This window comes from Necator americanus, chromosome X, assembly GCF_031761385.1.
Source record: "Necator americanus strain Aroian chromosome X, whole genome shotgun sequence".
Taxonomy (NCBI): Eukaryota; Metazoa; Nematoda; class Chromadorea; order Rhabditida; family Ancylostomatidae; genus Necator; species Necator americanus.
The window spans coordinates 26,607-44,227 of record NC_087376.1 but is presented as its reverse complement, the minus strand read 5'-3'; the positions used below and the strand labels follow the sequence as shown (position 1 = coordinate 44,227).

Here is a 17,621-nt window from a genome sequence, read left to right as displayed (position 1 = left end):
GAGTTGTTCATATGTATTAACAGCTCGGAGCACACCGTAGAATAAGTCATCAAAACTTCAAAGTAGAGGTAGGACTTACTATACTATAGTTCGAGTCCGAGATCATAGCACGCAAAACACTAGAGCCATTCTAGAACACCGCCAAAAGTCCAAAGAACAGGAAGAGTGGGTGCATTGCGATCACAAACGGAGTAGCCCCATATCAAGATCTGTGCGGGTTTCGGTTTGCGGGACGGACCGTGGGGTCCCCTTAACAAATCCTTGTGACTCGCAGTTGTGGTATGTGATGCTCTGTTCCGTTACCAAATCCAGTAAATGAGCAAAGCACTAGCCGATTTGTTGCTGCTTGAGTTAACCCACCGTTTGTATGCTTTCTGTAGGTGATAAGGCGCTTGAGAGAATAAATCACTGATAGATAAATCGATAATGATAAATCACATTTGATTTTTCAAGGCTCTAACAAAGGCGAAAGAGCCGAAACCTTAGCTGTTGATAAACATCAATACCAATCTTGGCCACAGCTCAAGCAAATCAATAAAAGAATCTCTTCCCCCGAGAGCGACAACTTTATCAATCCTTGCCATGTAGTGTTGGAAAGGAACTGAAAGGTTGGGTCGTTTGCGTACTACGGACAAATTTGCAACTATGCTCACTACAATTGAAGGTGACTGCTATATTGGTAGCCGATAATTTCGGGAAACTCTTTAGATGTGATTTCATTAGGCCAGAAAGGCAACTATATAAAAAACTACAAAATTGACAAACTTGATATTTGCAAGCAAACTTATTGTCATTTCCATAGTCAATGTATGCAAATCACCAGGTAGGATTTTTAGAACAGCCCAGAAAGAAAGCACATCGGAAATTTGAAAAATCATATGATGGATTCTTTTGGATAAAACAATTGTTCTCCAAGTACGACTTTCGATAAACCTTGCCATGATGATGATTAAGTATATGTTTCTAATTTGAACCGAACGCGAGGTTGTAACAACCCTTTATTGTCGGCTAACCTGTGGGCTTGCTAAGTTGGTCGCTTAGTGATAGTGCACAGAAATGTCTAAAAGAAGTCTGCATTGACCTTAGCGATCGCGAAACCATTGCTGAGAGTCTGCCAACCCTCGAGTTACCGTAATTGGGAGCCTCCCCATATCAAAGAGCATGCAATCAGCGCTAGAGCTAGGACCTAGTTTTTCACGGTCTCAACCTATTTCTACTGTGGTTCTGCGTAAGATCGCATGAAATTTACAAGAACCTCAGGATTGTCTCGGTCAAGCGAAATCAAAATCGCTGAGACTGCCCAGCAGCAGTCTAAAACACTTCTGCTCATATCCTTCCCACGTACTTTCTATAGACAACAGGAACCCAGCGCCGTTTTAGATATTAGTCTCTATCTTCTTGCAGATGAACTATTCGAACTTCTAGATCGCTACAGACAGAGAAAGTGTTATCCGGACAACACACTAGAACAGCATTTAGGTATTAGGGACATTCGTGAGCTTGTCAAGCCAAAAACTATCAGATTATCTACTAGTGACGGAGGTGAAGGACGTATAGTCACTCGTTGTCATCTACACGAAGCCCTCACATTATGACACCTCCAAGATAGCTCCCTCTATCGCTTTTCCTCTGCCGAAGAATTTCTAGTGCTACGCCGTAGACTCAATCGGATATGAATGAGTACCACAAACCAGCGCATTTTTCACCCTCGACTGCAAGTCGGCTTAAAACAGAGTTACCTGTGTGTCCAGTGTTGTACCTTCTAGTAAAAACACACAAGTTGACCTCTAACAGCGAACTTGCCTCAAAATGCCTCAGTTTGAGCTTGCCTCAAACAAGATCGCTTGATTCTTAAAAATAGTGCTGGTTCAGCTGCTGAAATTCATATCAGCTCATCTGACTAACACGCGCATGTTTGCGACCACTTAAACAACTCATGTGTATTGAAGTCTTTCAATGTTTCTCCGTTGTAAATAAACGTTTCCAACGACTTCGCCATGCAGCTTTTAACTTTTCTTTTGAGCTTTTGAGCTTTTAACTGAACACCAGAGCTCAATCAACCTGTACGGCTTTTCCGTCGAATGGTTGTTCTGAGGGAAGGTCTAAAATGCGCTGCTTTTTGATGGTCACGCAACTGTTTCTCAAAAGTCATGACATGGGATAACGGCTGGCACCAACACTTGTTATTGCTTTCATGACTATAATTGAGGATTGAAATTTAAAAAAAATTAATTTTCAAAAATTAATTTTGAAAACACGTCCTTTGGTTAATCCGATACATTGGCGACTGTTCCGTCGTTTGCTCCACTCAAACAGAGATGCACATCTTTTTAAGGTGCTAAGTGAACAGTCAATGGACGGGTGTAGCGCACTCGGTTAAAGGTCCGCTACAGCCATACGGTCTATCATTCGAAACCGCCTGCCAACCTAGCTCTTCATAATCTCCGTGTCGATAAATTGGTACCATACCACACTTGTCTGGAAAAATAAAAACGCTGACTTGATCATCGACTGGCCCCCGCAATTCATTGTACAGGCTAACATGCATTCCAAAACCTCAACGATTACGAACTGCAGTAAAACGTTGGTACATCCCAAGTGGATAGACACGGCAGTGACTACATCCTTTATCCCTATCTTTAATGAACAGTCGGAACATATTAAGTTCACTCGAGATAAGTCCGAGGAGAATAGTTACTCTTCCTCAATGTCCAAGTGCATATCTCAAACAGAACGCATAGGACAAAATAGTCCTACAAACCTTGTAACAAGAATGTGTTAATTTGCTATCTTTCTCCCCATCTAACTCAAGTTAAGAGGGCATTTCTACGAGATATGCTTCACACAACCACCTTCTTTTGCACTGCAAAGAAAAGTAGGGCAAGACTCAATCGAGCTTGTTAGGGAAATTGCGGTCAATAATGGCTACAGACCAATGCGGTCTTTGAGTAGAAGAGAACACAGCCGAAATAAATCTGATATAAAGAAAAAACCCTTTTGCCTACCGCTTATTTCCGATGAGGTTAGCGCTGCCATTCGGTAGTGTCTGACGAAAGCAAATCTTGAGGAATCTGTAGCGATTGGAAATCTCCCTCCCAGCAACCCTAAGCGAGGGTTCATACGTATTCGCCTAGAGTACCGCATTTGCATTATACCGGATTGCAAAATATGTTCGGATAACAAAAGAACTGATCGCATGAGTTCATGTACTGTTTATCTGATTTCCTGTATTCGGTGAAGAATTCATAGGAGAGAATTCCAGACTGTTACGTGTTCGAGTTAAAGAGCACTGCAAAAGAAAATCACGTGACTCTACGGCATTAGGTGGTCATAGGGTAAAGCTTCAAAGCGAAGAAGATTTTGAAGTTAAGATCATGACATTGGCGTGCGAACCTAGTATTGGCTCAGAGGCTCTGAAAGCGTCTTGTATTTTATTCCAAGAGCCCAAAGATAATTCGCAAAGGAGAAGCCCTTTATATTTGAGAAATCACTCCTTATTTAATGTCGTCATTTGAGTGCACTAGTACCTCACCACAGGTTTCTAGCTGGGGCAAGAAATCATCCGACAATAAGCTAAGACTTACACTTTCAGTTGTACTTTGAGACCCAAAAGTAAGTTTAGGATTTTCTTTGTTGGGTAGATAGAACGTTTGATCGGATAGTCGCTTTCGATTCTATCATTTCAGGTGCTAAAGAAGGCGATTTCGCCAAAACGTTATCCAATAATAAATGATTGTAATAACCTCGCGAGAACTCAACTGACGTCTCACTGAGACTGAGATGGAGCTTCACAAAAATTATAGATAGCGTATCATGAAACAAACAAATTATGTTTGACGGTGTAGTTTAGGAGTATGAACATGACCGCACTCATTTCACCTAGTAATTCGGAAAAAGACGTGTGACACAGTTTTATGTTGTCCCGTCCCCCTTAGGATGCAACTTATTGGCGGTAGAGTGAAGGAAATCCGCAACGCGTTCACAATTGCGTGGTTTGGACAGCCTCTGCTTTTTATTAGATCACCTTAGATGGTAAAAAGTTTCCTATCAAGTGTGAAAAAATGTGTAGTGCATGTAAAAAAAAAAAACTCCTGTCACGTTCCCATCGATGCCTGAGGGCATTTTATATGACATGCCAATATTCGGCAATCAAATAATCCTGCAGCTTTTCAAAATCAATTTTTAAAAATTTGTTTTTCCAATTTCAGTCCTCAATTTTAGTCATGAAAGCAATAACAAGCGTTGGTGCCAACCGTTATCGTGCAAACTCTAAGCGGTAGATTTACACCGAAAGCGCAGAAGAAAGGAATAGACCACTGCAATTATCTACTGGTCTATTGTAGTATCTATTGTCTACAAATGCGTAGATCAGCATTTTCGATTCGATTTCGATTTCCCAATCATTGCCTCAATCAATGTTCCACACCTCGCTCTTCATCACCACTCATCACATCACTAGGAGCAGTTGCAAAACTTGGAAATGCTGCTCTGCTACCTCTTTCAAATGTTGTCCCCCAAATCTTTTCATGCGCTTAATTTCGAAATTTCCGTTGAAGTCATGTATGGTGCGAACCTATGGCCATAAGAGGCAGCTTGGAAGACCTTGCAAACGGCTGGTTCAGTTATCCCTAAGAAAATGCTAGGGATTCAAGTTACCATCGACAACTTCGCTCGATATTGTGCGGAACAAAGGATTACAACTCCTGGGGTGCCCAGTTTTGAACTACTACTCATATCGTTAATGCATCCGAAGACTAGTATCAGCATCAAAACAATCGAGTTACTCCTAATCAACCTCCGTACTCTATTGTTCGTTGATCCATCCAAAGAACTCTTGTCTTCAAAATTCTCCCTGGAGCATACTTCTTCTTTCCTCGTTCCAATCGCAGGATCAATCGAAGCAGCTGAAATAATAGTGAACGAAGTAAATAGGTTTAAAAACATGACTGAAAATGAGTTGGTTATTTGTGCAGCCTCGATATGTTGTACATATAGAGGCAGCTTTTCTATATCGTGTACGAGAAGATATAAAAAACGTTCTTCTGTTTCAAACCAAATGTTTGTTCTGTGTTTAAGGGCATCACCTCACGAATCTGGTGTGGCAGGGGTTTCAGCCGGGTAATGCCTATACGAGGTCGTAGACTGTGGAGAAGAGGGTGATTAAGTTCATTTTTTTCCTAATTGACGTAGAAGACGGCACAGAAGATGCGGCTTAGACTGTTCCGGGGCGCTGATTCCTACAACGAGTTCGATTGGAGCGCGCCAGCCTTATGCACGCGCCGCATCTTCCGGGCCGTTTTTTACGGCAATTAAGAAGAAATAGACGGAATCACCCTTCTCCACATAATCTACGACCTCGTAGAGGCATAACCCATCTGAAACCCGCACCACCCCAGATTCGTGGGGTGATACCTCTAAAGTAACGTACCCTGCAACTTTTGCAGTAATACCCCAACTCCTGAAGACCCTGAATTAACCTCACCGTCTAGCTTTGCGACAGATTAACGTTTTGTCAGTGAATGTATCGACAGTAATCGTGTTGATGTTTTAACTGATTGAAATTTTCTGCCGGTAACTATACGGCGTAAATGTTGTTGGAACGAGCTACAGCGCGTATGAAAAAACAAGAACAAGTGCATGATTTTGTCCACGTGCAGAGGGCAATATTTGTTTTTACCAGAGAGACTTAGGATGATTACATAACTGGGAGTATTTAAAAGGTAATTCGTGGAAAACATTTGAATTTCTGCAGATAAGTTTCTCTTTCACGGAAGCGAGTACATAGCCAAACCAGCCTTAGCCAAAACAGAAACAAGTAATCGGCAAGGAATGAGTCTTGATACAAATGGAATAAACTCATCCTCGTATTCAAAACCTTTCAGCACCTGTTAGGGATACACCTAAAAATGTCGTGCAGTCGCCAGTTGACAATACCAAGAACCGATTTTCTTATCTTCATATCTGTTTCCCAAATTAAAGGCAACGTTCCAGAAAATCTTCGATGTTGTATTGTTTTTACTAGTAGTCACAGTTGAGACATCAAGAAGTTGCTCGCATCAGCCTAGCCAGCGAGCTACTTCTTTACACCTACAAAATTGACGAAATGTAAAGTTGGTTCCTGATAAAGTTAGCTCACAAAACAACTCTTTGTGCCCTGTACAAGATGTGGAATCTATTTTACGTGGAATCATTACATTGTTTTGCATTACGGCTGCAATAGTTGCCGCGCAGATTGAACTGATGGCTTCGGTGCTCCTGTCGCCCACAAATCCTGGGCAATTACCTGCATTTCGGCTACTATATTTGCAAACTACGCTCCAGGCTCTAACTGCAGCCAAAAAAACCAAACCTCGGAAATTTTCCGGAACGCTGCCTTTAACTGGACGTCCCGAAACAACATCCGACTACAGTTGCAGAATAAATGCTGTAGGAGCTGAACGAATGAATATTGGAAGGGAACTCTGTCTCATTAGCCTGAGCGAACTTCCAACCAACCACCACTTCTTCGTGGACAATAGAAAGTTTCTAGGGAGGAAAACTTTTTTGAGCGCATGTTGACTCCGTATGCCGAGAATTCTGATAAATGCGTTGATAATGAGTGGTTTTTCTCAAGTCCAGTTCACTTTGAGCCTAGAAATTAAAAATCCTTCAATATTTAAAAGTGAAGTAATATAGAACCGGGTTGTAGACATCTGAGTAAGAATTATGTATGTACAGAACTTAGCGAATCCTTCACTGCTTTTTGATGTTGCCTAGGAGAACAACAATGACTTGATGCAACGGCCCCAATTTCTTCATAATCAACTAAATGACCTTTGCTTTTACCCGACAAATAGATGTAATTGATTCTGTATCTTCTTGCATTTGTGCACGCCATCGGTCGCGAAAAAAGTTTTTTGGTCGGACTGTGGTTACAATGATCTACTTTTGAGAGTATTCGTAGATCGAGGCCAGCAGATCTACCGTTCATCTGGTTTCTCTGTAACATTTCCAGTTCTGAGAAAAATTTTAGGCCCATGACTCCCATTGATCATTTGATTAAACTCAACAGTCACATATAGCACTTAAATCATTACCCCTAAATCTTTATAATTTCCTTCTAGGAATGCTCAAAGGGTTACATATCGAAACTGGAAAGAAGAATATAGTCTTTTTTCAATATTCGCATAAACTCACCAGTTGGAGTATCGAACCTGTTGAATGACGCGCCTGTTTCCGTAACCTTATCGGAATCAGCGGTGTCGCGGTTCGATAATATATTTGCAGAATCTCCTTCCTCACTTGATAACCCACACCCCATCCATTTCTTCCTTTCTGAAAATTCAGGGATTTAGAATTAGTTTTAATCTGTTTGAAATGAGTACTTTTTATCTGTGCCCATCAATCCTGTTTCGCCTATGAAATTTCAAGTCAATGGCTTTTGTTTGGACTTCTCAAGCACTCATACTGTTCGTATGCAATGATAATACGTTTAGTTAGTCAAATTTTCTTGTTTTCTTCGATATTTCAGTGAGAGAAAACCTGTGAGTCATTCCCATTAAATATCCGTATCAATAGACAAAGATACTTCCAACTCTAACATCATACTGTTTTACGAATATTGTGAAGTACAACATCGCTGTTGTACTTCAGAATATTCGTAAAACACATCTGCAAAATTGCAATACTTACGAGTCGTACTACTAAAGTATAGCTAAAAACTAGTACTCTTAACGGAATGTCACTATATTTTCTAACGATTTAATAAGAAATGAAACGAATAATCAGCAGTTGGAAATGGCTGTGGTTAAACAGCAGTGGAAAGCGCGCAACCTCATTGAACCAAAACGCCCCATTGAGGCATAATCTCGGTAGAGTTGCCAAGAGCAACGGCTTGAATAACCACCATTTATTTTACGCTGATTGTTTCGACAGCTCTGGACAATTTCTAATGTAGCAATTACAAAGTCAAATTGGGTTCCACCCATATAATACGTTTCTTTCAAAATAGCGAATCAAGTTACTTCTAACATAGTCACTATAGTCGGGTCAAAACGACCTAGAGCTCGGTACTCTGGCATCAGCGGCTGCGCTCGAAGTAGCGCGGTGAAGTTGGTGGCTACCTTCGGGTTGGCATCGTCACCAGCTCCACTCATTGTTGCTGTCCGAGTGAAGCTAGCGGTGGTCTGATATAGGTCCCAACTTGACTCTAGCTCCACCGGACTTCGAGCGCAGGCGCTTGCGCATCTAAACCTAGCTTCAGATCATTTTGACCTGACTGGTGTCATATAGAAAAAGAACTGCGATGGAATGGAATTGGAATCATTTGAGAAGAAAACATTCTTATTTGTTAAAATTCCTACATTATCATGCATATCGTTACAAACGTTTGTGAATGCAGTTTTTTTGTTCTGCTCCACTAGAATAGCTCTTTCTGTTTGCTGCTGCTGTTAATGCTTAGAGTATGGAGTTGATATACAACTGGTTGTACGTCTTCCTCTTCACGATCTAAATGACAAAACTGCGGTATTCCAACAGACGCGGTGCCGATTCCTTAATTGGTCATTCTACATCAATTCCCTCTTAATTTCGTAATCGCAGCAAATATACGTAAATGTGTTTATGTTCAAACTTAAATTTCACCTAGTTTTGCGGATGTCACTAGCTCAACACAACGCACTCTGTTGGGTGGCCTCGAGAAATGCTTTAAAGACTTCGAAGCGCCAACTAGACCTCTTTGTGCGGAAAAAGAAACTAAATTAGAAGACGGACTAAGAATGAACAAAACTTATTCCTAAGATTGGAAAGCTGTGTGTCAGCTACTCTATATTGGCACGCGATTGCTAGTTTAGCAAATATATGATGCAATTGCAAGCAAATCAGGACATACCAACAATTAAGAGCTACGATTCATCGTGGTGTTTTTGTATAGGGAATTCAGAGCAGTACATATATAGGGCTGGCTGTGATGGTTATCATCAACAACGGCTAGCAACAAACTAAAAGTGACTTTACTCGAACCAGACATCATCCTCGTAAATCGTAGACAGGACACGGCTTAGTGTTCTTGTTTCGCAAAGACGTACACCCCATTATCAATAGATTGAGATCGTTTCATTTCATGTAGGATCGAGTTCCTTTTCATGTATGCCTCATTTTTTGAACTTAGTTCTTTTTCTGGATTAAGTTCTCCTTCGCTTCATTTTATAGTAGAAAACGTGAGCACAAATGATTTATTTTCCATCAAATGGCGAACAGTATTTTGCAGCGGTTAACCATATCTACCACTCGTCATTCACTCGTCCCCAAAGGGGTTCTTCGTAGTACTTTTTGCCACGCTCGCTCTCTCGTGGGATTAGGGAGCGGAAGACTTCCTGCAAGTAAATGCTATTTGAAAACCAATCATTTGAAGGAAGATAAAAACTGTGTACGATCCCATGTTAGTTTGATGGAGAAGATGAGCAATCTCAGAATACACTTCGTTTCGAATAAGAACTTCTACTAACCGATTGTCACATACTACAGACCATTCGATCATAGACGATGGTCAAAATGTCGGTATCAGAGTTCACAGCCTTGCAAAATTGTGCGCGTTCAATGGTTTTTATTATAAAACGTACGATAAAAAGAAGATTGTGACGTTCACCCATCGCCCTCGACTATAGTCAGATCAAAACTACTTGAAGCTGGGTGCAATTGCGTGAGCGACTGCGCACGAAGCGGTGCGGTGCTAGCAGCACTCATCGCTGCTATTCGTGAAGGTTCCGCCTCGGTCCCGACCGCTACCTCCACCGCTCCGCTTCGGCCGCAGCTGCTTACGCAACCGCACCGAGCGCCATCTCGTTTTGACTCGACTATATCACATATAAAGTGCAGTGTAGGCAGAACATGCTAGTTTATTCTTCGAGTGTAACTTTGCTCGGTACTCCACTACTTAATTGCTTCCAAACGGAACGTTCAGTCTTTAAAATAATTGAGTGCTATGGAACGTACGAGTAATCTTTGCTTTGTCCTTTAGTAATATTTATAGCAGGTATACGTAGAGCGTATCCAAGCAACACGTTTTTTTTAAGAAATCGCAATAAGAGTGCGGTGCTCTTTCTTGAGTCGAAAAGTACACTTCTAATGAATGACGCGCCGATACGGAAACTGACGTTTGCAATCAACGACGGCCTCTATAACACTGAAACACGGGAAGAGCAGAGAAATTCTTGTGCAATGGAGTGCGCCAAAAGTGCACTTCTTCGGCGCTGTTAAAGAAATGCAAATATAATAGACATTTCTCTCCGAAAAATCTCAAGGGGTCGTATTTTCTACATATTTCCGTTCAGTTATTTTTGCATAGCTGAAAAGGTAATTTGAGGAATCTCTCACTTGTATCCTGGTCATGGAATGCGAGGGCGCAGCGAATACCAGATAAGAGAGCTGAAAAAGAGCGATGACGAACAACACTAAGAGTGCTCGAGACATACCTGGAATGCTGAAACTAAAATTACTGGAATAATATGTAAAGGCAGTTGCAGCCATTCTTAATGTAGTGAGCAAATTTTGAATGCTAGTGGGAAATTTCAACTGCTAGTGGGAAGCATGATCCCTATACTTCGACAAATTATTTAGTGGATAACTTCCACGCATATCCTTGTAACTTCCGTTTAACAACTAAGAAAGCTGTTGTCTGAAACAGGGCAGCTTAAGCTGCACATTGCTGCCAAAAAATCTGAAAGATTCTGCGACATTAGCATCAGTGTACATATACCAGCTACGGATAAAAAACTACGGACTAGGCATAGACCAGTCCGTCTTTTGCTGTACACCACAAGTTACCTTTAAGTGACGAACGCATCCAAAAAGCACTGTTTCATTCGCGCAAATTTGCTTACTCTCGTGAGAAAAACGAAAGTTTCAATAAAAATCGCTAGGATAGTAAGTGTGAAATATCTTCAAATCAGTGAGGCTACTAGTCGAACATAAAGCAACAGATTTCAAAAATTGCCGCTGTATTTGAGATCATTATATTTCCACAAACCATAGTGAGTGATTTTATACATAAGACAGAATTTCAAAATCATTTCTGCAGTTTAACAACTACTGAGCATGTAAGTGCTCTGAAACAAGGCCATCAAAAAAATTTGCAAATTTCCTTCACAGTTAAGGCAATGGAATTGGTGCTTTAAAATGAAGACTGACTACGAGCAGTGACTGATGACAACAAATGAGTTTGTGTGATAGACTGATTACCTTAACGAATGGAGATAAAACTCTTCAAATTATTGAGATTTCTATGTCATTATTCCTTGAAAAGCGCTAGCTAGTAGCGTTTCATAATCACTACTAGTACATCTGAGCATGCTTTTAGAATGGAAGCGCTGAGCAAATAAGTGATGCGCTATTCATATGAAGGTACTACTTACTTTTGCATATTGCTGGAGCACCGAGTAGGCGTGCTCGAATCGCGGAGGCGGAAAACTTGAAACGCATTTGGTTCGAGTGATGAGAACTCGTGGCCTATGAAATTGCGCGCATGTTTGTTGACCTTTATGAACGACGGAAGTAATTGTAGCCTGAAGTGGTCCCCATGAGTAACCCCAGATTCAAAATTACGTGGTTGCTGTAATTGGAAAGTCCACACATCTCCTAGAAACATGGTGGGATTATGTGCTCCGTTGTCATCACAAGTGCAGCATCGGACTTAATACTAGTTTTACTTCTTGTTTCTGAAGAGGACAAATTAAATTAGCGGAACATATCTTAACAAGTGCAAAGCGAAATGAAATTTTTCAAAAAATGGAGCTATGTTTATTTACGAAATCATGGTAGGTGCTAGAATACTAATTCAAGTTAGTTTTTCGTTTCGACAAACTGATTAGTAGTGGTAGGGAGGCGCTACGACCGCGGTGGCAAATGTATGCTCAGATAGCCATGCAATTCAGTACCTTCAGTTTTTAGTTCGCTGATTTATTGCTTGGTGGTTTATTGCCGCGAATGTAGATGTAGACTGCAGCCAGTAGTTCTGTCATTTGAATGCGAGTTTGATTTTTGATCGACAGACAATTTTCTTCACGTTTAACCCGATATTCTTTCAAACGTTGTAGTAGAATAGAGTGAAAAAAAGTCACGAAAATCACACAATACACATATGGAATTACAAACTACATCAAGCGCAATAATGTGTTCGACCGACACAAATTCATATCCAAAACTCTGAAAGTAATGGAGGAAATGCAACACGTATTCTGACACATGTTTTAACTTGGGTGCAAACAAGGCTAACATCTTGGACCTTCAAGTAGAATCAATTAATGATATTGCTCTCTTGAAGGAAGTACTGCAGATAAATCCTCGCTATCCAAACCACAAAAGACTTGTTTCGAGAAACTAAGGCGCTGTGATTGTACGCCAGTTCTGAATTTGCCAAATGCTGCCGTAAATGGGGGAGAAAAACGCTACAAATTTTCTTTCATGCACTCATTGGTTTAAACGAGTTGCTAAAAAGGTATTGAAGTTGAAGAAAACTGAATTTTGGAACAACGCTCACATATATACATACATGTATAAGTATGTCTATATACATATACGTATATATGCATACACATAGATCACATGCACATACATATATATGCACGTATGTATGCATACACATATATATATACATGTATGGACATATATGTATATATATGTATATATATATATATATATATATACACATGCATACATACATGCATACATAGCTAGAACTCGCTTTGTGAAATGCAATCCCCCTAGGAGACGTTCCGGAAGAGGAATCAAACAACAAATGGGTGTAACGCGAGCCTAAAATACTTGATGGCCATGATGTCCAGAATAGGGTTAAGGAAGAAGTGGTACTGGCAAACACAGACACGATGAGCGATGGAAATAGGAGACATCATAACTGTCAATATTCAAGCAGCGTTGTTTTGGCTCTTATTTCGTACACGGAGTCGCAACCATGTCACATAACGCTTAAAGAGTCAAGTCAAAACTCCCGAGGGGAAAAGGCAATGGAGGCGCTCTATAGTGGACATAGAGTTCTGAAGATGATACGCGAAGATGACGTGATGAGCCTGAAGGGACTGAATGGCGTAAGGACTGCGCCATTTGCTCCGATGATGTTGGCCATAAAAAACAGGCTATTCTTGTTATAGGTATCCCTCCACTTATATAAATGTCGTCTGGAGAGCTGAAACTCCGCCCACGTCGAGTGAATTCATAATCTCACTCACTGTCGTTTTTTGTAGTTCTTGGAAGAATATGAGTAGTTTAATCGAGAGTACAGACCAGTGTGTTCGGCAGTTCTTAATTATTGCACGATTGGAATTTTTTAGTTTTACGGTAGAAAAGTTCACTCGTTCGTTAGAAGCGCGCACTTGTTTAGTGAAGAAAAAAAAAACACCGAAGTGAAGAGAAATCAGTTGAATAATTGAAATTTTGTCGATGATGAGGACTAGTCGTCGGTCGCTGTTCTCACTCACGCACAATTCTAGCTAGAAGTATTTCACTCTTCTGGCTTTCATTCATATTCTCATTTAATCTGTAGATAAGGATTTCATTTTTGATAAATCGTGGCATGGGCAAATAAGCAACCATACTTTACCCCGTATTCTATACTTTTATGGTTTTCCCGCATTGTGAGACTAGGTAATAATGAGATCAAGAGCAAGTATGTCTTATCGCATATTTAATATGTACGAGGTGTCCATCTTTAAGCATTTACAACATAATTTTCTGGAATAATTATGAACTGCTAATCCATGTTGTGTCAATAATCCAACAAAACCTTTTTAAAGTTAGAGAAGGAATTAACTCCGCCTGTTTTGTCGTAGTTTTCAAACGACGTTAAGGATGCAGCATCTAATTGCGCACAGAATTCATATTGCAAATTTCAGTTCACTGTTAGCGAACGACACCCAAAAGGAAAATATATGATTGGAATAGTGCGAGATGATATGTTAAAGCTTTCATCTATTGCTAGTGAGCACAGAAAATCAAGGCAATGTTATTTGATTGTAGAAAGCCATAGTATATAGTAAATGACAGCATTCTTCTAACAATTGTTGCAGTGAGAAGTAATCAGGCAAACCCACTAAAAACTCATTCTTTCTTTTGATTCTTCGAATAAGCAGCGGACGCAACGAGAAGCGCTAACTGGATACACGGAGCTGGAGTTTATAAGCCTATTTAGTTCCTAAAATCCGATGTTATGTAGTACACGCATAGACGTAGGTTTAGAAGAGTTTCTCCGAATAGAGAGAAAGCGCAGAAAATCGCTGTTGTGTCTAAGATGGTACATATAACATGGTTTTTCAAATCCCCGTCCATTTCTAAGCGAACATCACAACAGCATGGTTGACAGCAGGATTTCGCACTCCGTACATACTTCAGAACTGCTACCTCCTTATTATTACAATATTATTGTCATTGTACATCACTATATTTTGCTTTAAACAACAACAACAACAGAAGTTTGCAACTCAATGTATGTCGTTTCAATCGACAGCAATAGCTTGCTGTTGTCTAAGCTGTGAAAACATCAACGAAATTTTTATATTGGTATTCCATCCCTGAAACTGCTGTATCTTTTGTGGTCTCCTTACCTCACATATTTCTTGGCAAAGTTATTGGTAACAACCTTTTCAGATTGTGTTAGGTTCAGCAAATACCACTCACATTTGCCTATTCACCGCAGCGCCCAATTTCCGGTCGAAACCCAACCAAGCGTTGTATTGTGATACTACAAAATTGCTGTTGAAAGATGAACTATTTGAAAACGTTTCGCTTAAAACATTTATAAAATTCAAAAAAAAGACCGACAAGTTCAACTAAACCTAAGATGGAAGGATTATCTTTTCAGATCTATTAATGATGTCAAAAAGGGAGAAACTCATCTAATATTTCAACATTGCTATTGTTTACTTTAACAACTTTACTATTGCTTTACTTTGCTTCATATACTCTTACATGAGACAAACGAAGAATATCACAATAAACCTTAGTCCAAAAAAGGAAGGAAGTATGATCCCCAAATTTCAAACTAAGTAAGGGACGAAACTGGACTATAGGTTTTCTGATCTTTATCATGCAGCTGACAACGATTACCTCAAATAACTGCATAGCTAACATCTTTTCTTCTTCCTCTGTCCAGTTTTCTTCTCGTTTCACGCTCTTGCATTGCTTTCCTTATTTGCTATTATCAGTTATTTAATTCACATTTTCATTCCTTTTCTCGACTTTCACATCACCGTTTTGATTCCTTTTTCCATTTTATTTGTTTTCTACTTGCGGATTTCTTCTAACACAATCAGGTTCACTGTCGTATTCACTTGATTCCCACAGTACCAAGTATTGACAGAGTAGCTGGACACGCACCTCGCTACTACTACTACCACTGCCTCGCTATTGTTTCAGCTTTAGTAACAGGAGAAGAAACGACATTAAGCTCTCCACTTTTCTGTCATTTTATCACTATGTGATAGCATCACCAGAGCCGAAGTGCCTCAATAGCTTAGATTTGATTTAAAGTTTTTTCTGAGCAGAGATTTGACGTTGGAAACTGGTAAAATTCGGAAATAGAAATGAGTAGCCATACTTTCGCACAGATGAAGGACGGAAATTAAATCAAACTTTAGGACTTATTGTTCAGAGGAGTATTAATTGCTGTCGCCAAATTCTTCCTATGAAAAGCGCTAAGCTTAACTTTGAATATGAAGAGAGTTTGATTTCCATTTCTGTCTCCAAAACTGGTTGAATAATAGCAGAGAACTGCTCTTCCGAAGAAAAATCTTGGAAGCGAGTCCAATGACATAAAAACAAAGTCTTATTAAAACATTTACAAGTGGAAGCTTTTCATGTGAAGTCAGAGAAAGCTACCTAGGTTTTATCATAGACCGCACTGGCTACCTCTCGTACTTTTTTTCATGATCTCGAGTAATATTGGAGCAGTATAATCTAGGATGTTTTGTAGAAAAAGTACTTTCTCTAATTAGAAAGAGGTACTGGAGAAAATTCTTTACTTTCATTTGAGAAAGCCTTTTTCCATGCGGATTGTGTTTCTTTAGCTTCAATGTTCTTGTCATATATTAACGTGATTTAAATGCATCACCCCCCGAATCTGGAGTGGTACGGATTTCCGGTGGAGTATTTGTATACGGGATCGTAGATTATTGAGAGGAAGGTGATTCCGTACATTTCTTCCTAATTGCCGTAGAAAATGGCCCGGAAGATACGGTTTCGAGCGTTTCGGTGCGCTATTTTCCACAAGGAGTTCGGTTGGAGCGTGCCAGCTTTGTGCATGCGCGCATCTTCCGAGCCGTTTTTTACGGCAATGAGGAAGAAATGGACGGAATCACACCTCTCCCCATAATCTACTATCCCGTGTACAAATACTCCACCTGAAATCCGCACCACCTCAGATTCGTGGGGTGATGCTTTTAAGTCCCGATTATCATGCAGCACACATTCTCTAACTGGAGGCATGAAAAGCAACACAATTACATGCTGGGAAGTAAAGACACAGTGAAAAAAGAGAGTAAGGTTAAAAAGATAGAGTAAAAAAGCGGAAACAAAAACTAAAATGGATGTAAGAACACTGAGACACACGAAAATGAAACAAACATTAATGAAGTAAACGTATGGTACAAGGGATTAAATATGTTGCATAAACGAAAAAAAAAGTTGGAACCAAAGCCCTTTCTGAGGAGACAAAAAGAATAAAATAGACATAAAAAGTAGAAAAGGTACAAAGATACAACTTCGAAACAATAAGACAGAGATACTATAAAAGTAGAAACGAGAAACAAGACAAGTAGAACAGTGATAATGTACAAGATGAAAGGAAATAAAAATACAAATTAAATAAGGAAAGCATTGCAAGAACAAATGGAAGAACGAAAAAAAAAACTGGACATAGGAAGAGGAAAAGATGTTAGTTATGCAGTTACCAGAGGTAATCGTTGTCAGCTGCAAGATAATGGTCAAAAACCCTAAAGTCCGATTTCATCCCCTACTAAGTTTGAGATTCGGATATTATACTTCCTTTCTCTCTTGGATTACCATTTATTGTGATATTGTCTTCGTTTTTATGATGACAAGAGTTCGTGAAGCACCGCAAACGACTTGTGTTCTAGCTTTTTCTAAAGGTAATCTTTCGATACAACTGAGGGAGCAGTTAGTAACTATATCTGAGGGAGCAGCTATATTATTTTGAATTTCGCGGCGCGTTAGCATTGGTACAAGTGGCGTAAACTCCCGCAGCCGGGTGTACGTTTACGTACGAGTTTGAGTGATTTCGCTGCAGGCATGGGAGACATATTATGCACTTTGAACAATTGTGTTTTTAATATCACTATACCGTACTAAAATACACAATTACTTTGCTACGACCTCATCCTCGTTTTTTAATTTCTTGATCTGGGTTTTTGTTATGCTAAGGAACATTTTTTAGAGAGGTTGGCGCGGACGAGAAGAGACGTTGCCGCGCGGACGAGAAGAGATGTTGGCGCGCAGACGAGATTGTTCGGAGGGCGGGAAGAAGTTCGGACATAATTGATAGTGCTGCTGTTCGACAAGAGATTTTTTGTGGTGGCGCAGGACCAGAATTGCGGATTTGTGGCTTTGTTTTGAAGTGT

The 17,621-nt window shown here is 40.0% G+C and overlaps 1 protein-coding gene across 1 annotated transcript in view; it reads right to left on the bottom strand.

Moving 5' to 3' along the window:
• Positions 1-8,135, bottom strand: part of RB195_021048 (uncharacterized protein) — a gene marked incomplete at both ends in the record, with an annotated part of 60,227 nt that extends 52,092 nt beyond the window's left edge. The window contains 3 exons of the mRNA XM_064207569.1: positions 4,796-4,904; positions 7,177-7,314; positions 8,039-8,135. Coding sequence (XP_064063450.1) covers positions 4,796-4,904; positions 7,177-7,314; positions 8,039-8,135 — 344 coding nt within the window. The remainder of the gene's footprint in view (positions 1-4,795; positions 4,905-7,176; positions 7,315-8,038) is intronic.
• Positions 8,136-17,621: the final 9,486 nt, after the last annotated feature.